Raw genomic sequence first — 11,981 nt, forward strand, 5'->3', positions numbered from 1 at the left:
CAACACTAATAGAGATAATTAATTTTAGGATAGGTTTTAATATTATTTGATTAAATGTTATTCATTTCAAATCTTTTTGTTAGGAGAAAACAAATAAAAAAAATATCATATAACGTAACTGTTAAAAAGTATAAAATTTTGTTCGGACCTTCCTTTGCTCCATTAAAATTTCAGATGAATTAGTTGCTTAATATAATATTAGAGTTAGACTCTTGATTGAACGAGAGTGTTAAAGAGCGATTGTACCGGCCTCTTATTTATTTATTTAAAATTAGAGATTAGTTTACAAATAAAAATAAAAAAAAAATCTATTTTAATACATTAAACGGCTCTAATCTATTTATTTTAAGATCTAATGGTTGTTATTTACGGTATCCAACAACCAACTATTAGAGGGGATCTGTACTTATAATCTATACTATTATATTAGAGATTAAACATTAAAATTTTGGTTTTTGATACTTGGTCACTCAATCCAGAAACGGTAAATTTAAATTTAAAAATTATTATTCAAGTGATGTAAGATCGAATCTTATAAATAGCATATTATCAAAATTATAATTTATAATATATTATATACTAGCAGTATTGTATACATGTTTGTGTAGATATTACATATAGAATTTTTTGATTAAAACTTGAAAATTGAGTGATAGGATAAATTCCATAAAAATTAAATTAGAGTCATTTAAAAGTAAAAAAAGAAGAAGACATTTTAAAATAAATTAAGCCCCAACTAGATCTAGAAAAATAACAACTTAAAAACGTAGAGTAAATAAAGACTTTTTGTTTGTTCAACAAGTTCAAGTTCGACTTCTCTCTCTCTCTCCACATTCTCAGGAATTATTTGTGTTGGTTTCCCTTGTGGAGGTTGGGCAATGCAAGACATGTTTCCCAACAGCCAACAACCCAAGGTTATATAAACACAACCAATTTTGGTTGCTTAATCTTTCACGCACATCAACTGATTCTGTGAATTAACACGTCTCAAAAAACAGTAACGCCTCGTTTGTTTTGCTGGGACCTATCCATTATAAATGTGTTTGGAACACAATTAAGTCACGCTACTTCATTTAATAAATTATTACAAGTTGCACAAAACAAATTCTGATCAAGTCTCCAAGTTTCTCTAGTTAATAGGTACGTAAAATGTCCCAACTTATTTGACTACTAGGCTCTCACGGTCACACAAACTACCTACTCTGCATTAACATTAAATGATTCAATTTACCCAAAATTTATCATGTCATCTTTTAATTAAAATCAAAATACTATATTTATTTTGTAAAACACAGTTTGTAACCCTTAACTTTCAATATTAACTTCATGCATCCCTTCCGGTTATAAAATTGAAATTGAGATGTTAATATTAATAATTTAAATTTCAAATCAATAAAAATATTTATTTTAATACATATTTTACATGATAAAAAATTATACCCCACTCGTTCTTTACTTTGGTGACGAAAAATCGGCACGAATTTTAAAATTTCCGTAAAGTATGCACAATTAAATAATTTTAATTATTATTTTTTTAAATAAAAATATAATGTTTAAATTTTTACATAGAAAAAAAAAATTTTAAAAATAAATTATAGAATATATTTTATAGTAGCCTTAATGCGTGTCAAGCACGAGGAAAAAGTAAGTAAAAAATCAGAGAGTAGCTATTTTCCATTAGTAATGCTCTAAATTAATCATAATCCTAAATACTTAAAATATATTTATCAAGCAAAATATATATTTTTATAGAAAAGCATAAAGTTTCTAAATATATTAATATTTTAAAATTTTAGAAATTATACCGAGTAAAATATAAAATAATTGATATTAATATTAATTTGAAATTCTAACTTTTAGTTTAATTTAAAAAAATAAAATTATAATTTAAATATTTTGTTAAATTTCAACTTTACTCTTCAAAATATAATTTTTTTAACAAAATGGTTAAAAAGATGCATATTGTATTTGATGTCGAAAGTTAGGAATTGCAAACTGTATATTTGAAAGTAAATATATAGTTTTGTTATTAAATGAAAGGTAGGGGTTGTAAAATGTCATTAACTCCCCATTTAATTACATGATACAAACAAACATGGATACTTTTCTGCCAACAATAAATTGTAACTTAATGGTAAAGAAGTGCAATTTCACTAATAAATTACAAAGTTGGTAAAGCAAACCAGGTTTGAAGGCGACGATTTAGGTACATTCTCTACTAAATAAATTTTCTAGACGGAACTAAGCGAATGAAGAAAATTCTACTACATACTCTTTGTAGGACAAACACTTAAAAAAGTTTAATCAGCCTAAGCGCCTCAATTTGGACTCAACAAATTGCACCAACGTGAGCCAAAGGACTTCCAAAACCAAATTGTTGGACTTGAACCGTTCCCATTTTAGTTGTCTATTTTGAAAAAAAATATTTATGCCTAAATACTTGTCATCCTTTTAAAAGTTTATACAAAAATTACTTTTGGTTTTACAATTTCCAATGTTCGATTAATTTACATATACACATAATCCAACTTAATTTAATACAATTATTAGTGATAATCAAATAAACACATTATCCGACTAACTTTTTTTAATATGCGCAATTAAAAAAGGATGGAAAGAATATTTTAAATGGTGATTATATTCGGAACATAGGCAAGTCCACATGTTTAAAGAGATGCCAATGAGATACATATCCCGCAACCACTAGGTACTCCTAATGTGTGCAAGGAAACAAAATATAAGAAGTTCAACCCGAAGCAACCACTTTGTAGATATAAGGTTCACCGTGTAGGAAACACCTTACTGAAAAAAATTGGCAAATGAATATATAATTCAGTTCATACTCCACATTCCACAACCATTATTTCCCTGAAATCAATCAGAAGAACCTAACTGTGAACAAGACTTTGACACTATAGCTTGCAAGTCAGTGAGATACTCTGTATAGATTTAATGAAGTAAAACATTGACCATGCATGTAGTTCTATCATGCATCTCCATGTGCCAAGAATAACTGATCTCACCGAATATTTGATTGTTCTGTACAGGAATGCATTAAACAGCTAACATACAAAGAATAGCTTTAGATGCGGTGTGGTGTGACCGTGTGAACATATATTAAGGTAATATATACTTGCAAACAAGTATTTCCTAACAACTTCTCAAACAAGCTCTTAAACCAAAATTTAAAGAGCATGTCAAAAAATCAAGCTCTTAAAAAACTTAGAGCAACTCCAAGAGTTGCTTGCCATACTCCTAAATAAACTACTATGTATTCCTAAGTCATTTATCATGATCCAATTCCAACAATCCTCGTCAATTAAACTCTATTTGTTTTGTAAAAATAATTATATGCACACTAAGCTATGTTGCAAGTAGACCTGACAACGTTCCGTGTCGTGTACAAACGTTCCGTGTACTTTTGTGTTTTCGTGTACCAAACCTTAAACCCGAACCCGACCCGGATATGCATTCGTGTACCAATTTGGTGACACTAACCGGGAACTAATATATTCGTGTTTACCCGTTTTAGTACACTAAAGTACACATATTATATACAAAAAATATTAATTGTTAAAAAATCCAATAAATAATTAAATTGTGAAGTGATCAATCACGTAATCAAGGAACAATAAAATATATTTTAATATTTACAATTATATATATGTTACTTAGAATAGGTAAAATTCATATTTGGTATTTATTATATATATGTATATTATATTTTTTTAAAAATTTAATTATTTCTATATCCCGTGTACTTTCGTTCCATGTCGTGTACTATATTGGAAACCCAAACCCGACACTAATTATATTCGTATTTTTTCGTGTTCGTGTACTTTCGTGTTCATGTACCAAATTTTCGAATCCAAACACTAATTATTCGTGTCGTTTTGTACCATGTTCACGTGTCGTATACCGGTATTGCCAGGTCTAGCTGCAAGTAATGAATGGGCTGATTATATTTTGGAGGGAAAGTACTATACACTAATATAAAATTAGTTGAGGAAACATTATATGCTCCTCGATAAATAGGAAGGCTTTGAATATCTTAAATTTGTCGCACGAGGAGAGTGTTGGAGATGATTTTTGTGTTAGTTTTGTTAAAATATGACTTAAGTTGGAGTATAGAGTAACTCTTAGAGTCTCTTCTCTCTCCTCTCTTTTAAGGGCCACTAGATAGCTCTTAACTTATTTTTATTAATAAAATATTCACATGCACATGTTTCATTTCAAACATTTGTCATGCACAATTTGAAATATGAATAAAATATAATTTAGAAGGTAAAATAAAGAGATGCACAATTTGAAATATGAATAAAATATAACTTAGAAGGTAAAATAAAGAGTATAATTGGAGTTGACACGAAAATTTATGTCCTAACTTACTAAGAGTTACATTGTTTATATTATATTTAAGAGTCTACTAAGAGAGCGTTGGAGATGGTAACAACCATGTTATTAAAACATCAGATATAAGAATAGAGTACGCATACAGCTGCACGTACATAAACAACTAGTTGAGTGAGGAGCTGGATATATATAACTTGGTTGTACAATCTTGTCCCCTCTCAGTATCTCATATATAGGCCTAGTTTGTTTAAAACAGATCACAAGGACTTGCTTACCGTGCTAGTTGATTTAACAGAAATTTGTTTAACAAATTTGTTAATGTGGGAATGTCCTCCTCCTAAACTGGAGTCTGCTCAGAATTATGCAGTAATATATTAGTCCCCAAGGTCCTGGATTACCTAATATGTTCAATGACTAGTTCCATTGCCAGATAATTTGTTGAAAATGTCAACCTGCTTCATCTTGCAATCACATGCCTGACAATGCACAGGAGGCAAGGAAGTCATTCTTAGTACTTGCCCCTACTCGAGAAGCAGAAGATTGAAAAATATATAAGGTTGCAAGTTGGACTATAGATACATAATAATTCGATACGTCGGATGAATAAGCCTTGTAGATGCTACAATGACAATCTTGTGACTTAAAAGAATGTACACTGGAAACTCGACAGACATTAAAGTTTATAGGTCTAACCTTAAATGTGAAGAAGACGTGTAGGCTTGTTCCCAGGTGCTAGGCCCACGTGTTATATACTTTGGTATCTTGACTCATTTGAGGTGTCATTACGAGAATATTGCGTCCAGTGCGAAAAAGGAATCGAGGCTTCTTTACAAGAGAAAGTAAAAGGTAGAAGTATTATTTATCAAAAAAAGAATTACAAGGATTATCTGGAGTAAGAAAATATAATTAGGCATTGTGGTCTACGGGTTGACTGCAGACTTTTAGTAATAAAGAATACTTTTAACAGTATTTAATACATACCATCAAATAAAAGCTGGCCCCTAGACGTGGTAAGTTTCCCTGGGCGTGGCTCCACAACAATATATTTGACGTGGAAAACCCATGTCCCTACTTATATTATTAATCCAAACAATTATCAATAATACATAAATACATAACATCTCAATGGTGTCCCAAACTGATACTTGAGCCAACCAATACTCAAGCATCTGCCGGACGATACCTAAGACCATTACATCTCTTAAACATACATCAAAACAATAACATGACTATGTATATATAGCCATTACAAACTTAGCCAAAAAAACATACATAATCTGATTATAATAATAATTGTCTGCCCATACAATTATTACCCATTCCCATTATAATAATAATTGTCAACACATACAATTATTACCCAATCCCATTATGATAATAATTGTCAATAAATACAATTATTACCTAATCCAATTATGTCTTGTATCACCAAACCCATATCACATATTGGGTTTAACCCCAACAAAGGCGCCGCGCATGACTTGAGGTGAAGCATCTTTATTGCGGCACCAACTTGTGACTTGCAATATATCAGGTGCATGACTTGTAAATTGAGGCGAAGCCACTTAAAGCTTCAATCATGAAGGAATACTAGACGTCAATATAGTCACTGAAAGAAAGAGAATACATACAAGACTATGTGACTGAAAAAAAAGATGTCACGAAAAGGAAAGAGAGACATTCACAATTTCTAAAACTTGTAAGATTGTAAGCTGACTTTCCAGTCCCTTAAATAATTTATTCATTCCATTTAAGCCTTAAATGCTATATTTAAGCTTACATTTGACTTTATTTGGCACCTGAACCTCATCTTTGATTCTGTCAATTAAATCTCGACACTACACATAGTAATAAATTAAACATCTGCTCTTGATATGCTAGCATTAGATCTCCGACTTTATGGCTTTTCTCTTCTTTAAGATTTTAAAGACACGTGCTTTATTTCTTAGTATTCTTCTTCTCTTCCATTTTCTTAGAAATTTATAGGTCGGTGGAGTTGGTCAACATAGATCATGTTCTGCAGCAAATTAGAAACAGGTTAATTTGTAATCCTAGATGAGCGATCCAATTCATGATTCCAATTTCCATGGCTCGGCCCGGAAATCGTGTAACACAGAGCAGGACTTGGTTGATTTGTTTAAAATTAAAAGCTATAAAGTACTGCCTCACGTCACTTTGCAACGTATCACAGATATAGGTAAGATGTGTTTCTTTGATTAAAAAAGGCCTACTTAAACCAATAAGAAGGGTTCTTAAGGGTAACAAAAGGCTCATTAACCAATTAAGAAGAGCTTCTTAAGATAAAAGAAACAGTGATTATATTTCAAAGACATATTCTATTTTGAATGTAAGATTCAATTATTCCCAACTAAAATATAACACACGAACTAACTCTCTTCCCTCTTCCCTCTCTCCCACTCTTTCGCATAGTGATGTTAGAATGTTGTAGATGAATACAACTACTGCGAAATATATCAGAATCTAGAAAAAATGGATCAGCTTTAAATTTAGAAGATAATTTATTTACCCTCATTTTCGCATAGTAATAAACTAAGAGATGGATCAGAGAGTAAAAAAGAAGTGCAAACTGACACTCAATATGTATAGTATGACTTGAAATCTTTTTTTAAGCGACATGACACTGGCACAAGTTCACATCTTAAATTAGAAAATTCTAATACACATTCCCAGCACAGTCCGTGAACCTAGACTTACAAGGTAGCAGAGAAGAGAACATAATCTAAATATCCCCAAGGACAGAAACACTGACATCTTATATCATTATTTCCAATCATGTAGCTTACGAAGTTTCAATCATACCAGGACTGTTAACATAAAATTAAAAAAAAAAGAAAAGAAAACTGCGAAGAAACAATTGTTTATTGCATGTTCATCAACAAAAACAAAGCACAATCTTTTTGAGATACTGTATTGTGAGAAACAATGGAAAATGACCTTGAAAACATAATGGAACTTAATAGTTCATCAACAAAACAAAGCACAATCTTTTTGAGATACTGTATTGTGAGAAACAATGGAAAATGACCTTGAAAACATAATGGAACTTAATATATAATAAAACAGTGAAGATTACATTTAATCATTATGAACAGTGGTATAGAATAAGCTTAGAGTGTGGGAACTGGGAAGCCAAGTGTCCGCAATGAACCAGTTCTATTAATCATACATCCACACTTACAGAAAACTGATTTTTTGTCTCATGCTGTTCCTATGCTTATACCAGGAAACTTAGGTAGTGTTCATAAATATATGCTGTAATTATATCCAAGCACACCTAGTGTTTTTTGGGTAAGTTCATTTAAAAGATATTTAAATACTCACGCACAAAAGTGCCTCCACGGAGGCTCAAATCCTCGATCTTTAGTAACTAAAGAGATACCTTTGCTCAAATGCAGTAGGCCATGTACAGTACAAATGTCAAGAAACAATTAAACTGGCACATGATAAAGTAAATTAATGAACATGCAAATATGCAAGTTAAAAAGTTAGCGAAATGCTCCTTGCATACCTTTGCTCTCCATAGACATTTGGAACTTCATTATGTGGTAGTATGGCCATACCTAACTTCACCAACAGACTAACTGAGTCACTCTGCAAGCCGCTTATGCAAAACCTTTCGAACTTGAGTCATGCAGCAAGCCGCTAGAACAATCTTCATGCCGCTTTCAGAAATTCAAAAACAAGTTAGTCATCAAACCAATTTACTTTCAGATGTCGAAATCCCTAAAAAAGCAACAAAATTTTGTGTTCCTTTAAAAGATCGAAAAATCCCCTTGTTTTCTTTCAGGCTACTTCTTATGCTGCACTGTTGCACGTATCATAGTTCAAAGTTCTCCAAGAATCAATCAGCAAAAAACAAGTTCCACTTGAAATGTTCAAATTCAATTCATTCTCAGTTGTCGATTGGCTTAAGTGCTACTTGCTACAACTCGTGCAAAAGTTCCACGTAACCTTAAAGTATAGGTATTTTTTTAAATTCAACACACAATTTTAGCATTCCTCAGTAAATTCTTAGGGCAGGCTCCTTCATAACTACAGAGAGAGATTCCAACTCCTTTATGTACTCCGCTTGTGGATGAGACTTGTCCCTGTACACAAAACGATAAATCTGACCTTTCATTTCGATCCAACTACAGGCTAATTCTTTCTTTAATCCATTATGTTCCAGTGACATTCTGATAATATCTGTATCATTCCACATCCCTCTTGCAGCATACATATTGGACAAAAGTACACCTGTTCCTGCATTTGGACGTTTCATACAAGAAAGATTCTGCATTACACTCTCAGCTAGTTCATAATTGTTATGAACCCTACAGGAACTTAGTAATGTTTCCCAGGTGTATGTTGGGAGATCTGCAGGTAATTGTTTTACTAGTTCGTAAGCTTCAAACAGATATCCTGATCTTCCAAGAAGATCAATCATGCAAGCAAAATGTTCTGCCTTTGGGATCAGATTCCAGTCTCTCTCCATAGACATAAAGTAATTCAAGCCCTCATCAACCATACCTGAATGAGAACAAGCAACCAAAAGACCAAGAAATGTCACATTATCTGGTTTAAATCCATACTGAACCATACGATGAAAAAGATTCAGGGCTTCAATAGCTGAGCCAGCATATGCGTGTGCCACAATAATCGCATTCCAGGCTACTGTATCCATGTTTACCATTCTCTCAAACACTGAAACACTGTCATTCAGAAGACCGCATTTTGAATACATCGATATTATTGTACTTGTTACTGTAGCATCAGTTTCATATCCAATCTTAAGCACAGAAGAGTGCACTGCTCTTCCAAAACCATGTACAGCAAGTGTGCCACAGGCTGACATTATACTGGATAGTGTCCCTTGATCAGGTTGAAGTCCAGTTTGCAACATCAGGACATACATAACCAAAGCTCCCTCACTTTGATCTCCAGAAATCATAGTATTCCATGAAGTTCTATCTTTTTGTGGCATATCCTTAAAAAATTTGTGGGCCTGAACCATATCATTATGTTGCACATAACCTTGCAGTATAGAATTCCAGGACACTATATTTCGCGTTGGCATGTCCCTGAACAACTCAAGAGCATCTCTCAACATGCCATTCTGTACATAACCACTGATCATACAGTTCCACGTAACAACATCTCGACGAGGCATGCCGTCAAATAATTTACGAGCCTCTTCGATGAGATCATTATCCAAATAACCCCTTGTCATAACTGTCCAAACAACAATATCCTTTCTAGGCATCTCATCAAACAATTCCTGCGCTCTCCCCAACTCCCCATTTTTCAGGCAACATTTTATCACACTTGTCCACGATGCTACATCACGTTTACGCATTCCAATAAATAACTTGTACGCAGCATCAACATCTCCCCTTTCAGCATATCCAGACAACATAGCATTAAACACCAAAACACTTCTATCCGGAGCACAATTAAACAAAACTTCAGCCTCACTCACAACCCCTTGGCGAAACCACCCTTCAATCATAGTAGCCCATGTCACAGAATTCTTCACCGGCATTGCATCAAAAAATTCCCTAGCTTCTTTCATTCTCCCACTACTTACATACCCTGACAACATTGCATTCCGACAAACAACATTCTTGCTACTAATAGCATCAAAAAAATGACGCGCCTCGTCTAAATCCCCATACCTCACATACCCAGTTAACATAGCAGTCCAAGAAACAATATTTCTCTCAGGCATTGAATCAAACACCTTACGAGCATCAGTAATCTTCCGATTTTTGACATACCCAGAAATCATACAATTCCAACTGACAAGATTCTTGTGGGATATTTTATCAAACACTTGGACTGCAGAATCAATATCACCACATTTGAAAAAGCTAGTAATCTTCGTGTTGAAATAATACAATGAATTAGAATTAAAAGAAGAGCAGCTTCTAGTAAAATTAGTAAACAGATTTAATTTGCACTTAACATGCATAATAATCATGAACAAAGCCGAGATCTAATTTAAATTAGACGTGGTTTACTCAACCTACACTGTGCCTACATAATACAAACATCGGCTTGCTTGATAGGAAATTAGAAAATTACTAAGCGGGAAATTTTTGTAACTAAACAAAATACGACCAGATGCCTCGAACTCGAAGTAAGTTCTCAAATTGATAAGTACAAGAAAAATGGACCTAAATGTCTATTTTAGTAAAAAATATTTAAATTGTCAATTTTAAAAAAATGTTTGTCTGTGCGCATGGTCACACATTAAACACTAAATTGTATGAATTTGAAGTGTTTTTATTGGTGCAATTGATATAAATGCGGGATAATTCATCAACATTTATGATTAAAAAACCAATCATATTTTGACACATATTTTCTTATTGCGTGCCCACGGGCACAAAGCAGAAAATTCGTTTAAAAAATATGGGCCAAAATGTCAGGTACAACATTTTGGAAATAGGACAAAATGCTGCACGAAGTAAGGTTAAGTCTCATTTTAAAATGTACACTATACGTGACGCAATTTGAAGTAGCGTTGATGTGTTGATTTTTTTTCTTTTTTGGGGCTAAAAACACTACTTAATATTACCTTTTCAACAATCATTTCTAAATTAATGTTTTTAAATTTAATGATGTACCATAATTTAACAATTTTTAACATTTTATGGTGCACCAATCCCTTTTTTGGTTTTAGAAATTTTAAAAGAATAAATTAATAAATGTTACATTAATTTAAAGTCTAAATACTAATTTAATCTACCCTAAATCTTAAGAACCAAAAATGTAAATTTTAAAATAAATAATTTTAAAATTTAAGGGTTTAGTTTAATTTAATAATTTCTAACATTTTATGGTTCACCAATCCATTTTTGGATTTTAGAAATAATTTAAAATATTTTTTAATTATTTTAGGGTTTAACAATTTTTTTGGGTTTAAATATATATAGATTTTTAAAAAATATGTGTAAAACGTTAGATGAAAACCTTACATGATGTAATGTTTTGGGGCCAAAACACTACATTATCTCACATTAGCATGGGAAAAGAAAAAGGTAGGAAAAAAATAAAAGCATTAACACTACTTATCTAGCGTTAATGAAAAAAACAACAAAACGCTACAAGAAGTCACGTTTTGCCAAAACGCTGAACAAAGTAGCGTGGTGAAGTGACATTTTGAGCTATTATTTTCAGAAGTGACAATTTGGACCATTTTTCACTCTAAAGTGAAATTTAGGGTCACAACCCAAGTATAATATGTTTGTTTTTTTAAATAACTTAAACATTTCGTTATATCAAACAATCATAAAAAGAGCCTCCAAGAAACACGTATGAGAATACGTGAATAAGTTACGGAAGTTTACTAAATAAAGGATTCTAGCGACTCCAGATGCTACCCTTTCAGCATTTTTCTTAACAAAAACAACTAAGCTTCTATGCAAAATACCAAGCATCTGTTTGCAACTTTCTATTGTTTCTCCAACCTCAAGATAATTCGTACCGTTGTTTTGAATTGCATTAACTGTGCTTTGCATTAATCGTAGTTTGGCTTATTTGAATACATTTGTTTTTTTAAAAAGAGAATAATACGTCTGTTATTTATGAATCAAACAAATAATAAATGACTGTTATTTCTTCTT

General features: G+C 32.1%; 2 protein-coding genes across 2 annotated transcripts; both read right to left on the reverse strand.

Moving 5' to 3' along the window:
- Positions 1–4,366: 4,366 nt before the first annotated feature.
- On the reverse strand, positions 4,367–8,080 carry LOC141724273 (uncharacterized). Its single transcript, XM_074526346.1, has 5 exons — positions 7,883–8,080; positions 5,758–5,924; positions 5,335–5,421; positions 5,047–5,178; positions 4,367–4,829 (listed from the first exon to the last, which is right to left on the reverse strand). Exons 1-4 carry the CDS (start codon positions 7,930–7,932, stop codon positions 5,099–5,101), a joined length of 384 nt encoding a protein of 127 aa, XP_074382447.1. The 5' UTR covers positions 7,933–8,080; the 3' UTR covers positions 4,367–4,829; positions 5,047–5,098.
- Positions 8,081–8,219: 139 nt separating this feature from the next.
- Positions 8,220–10,504, reverse strand: LOC141724272 (uncharacterized). The gene has a single exon (XM_074526345.1). It carries the CDS (start codon positions 10,331–10,333, stop codon positions 8,375–8,377), a length of 1,959 nt encoding a protein of 652 aa, XP_074382446.1. The 5' UTR covers positions 10,334–10,504; the 3' UTR covers positions 8,220–8,374.
- Between the last annotated feature and the right edge of the window lie 1,477 nt (positions 10,505–11,981).

Source organism: Apium graveolens, chromosome 5 (genome assembly GCF_009905375.1).
Source record: "Apium graveolens cultivar Ventura chromosome 5, ASM990537v1, whole genome shotgun sequence".
NCBI lineage: Eukaryota > Viridiplantae > Streptophyta > Magnoliopsida > Apiales > Apiaceae > Apium > Apium graveolens.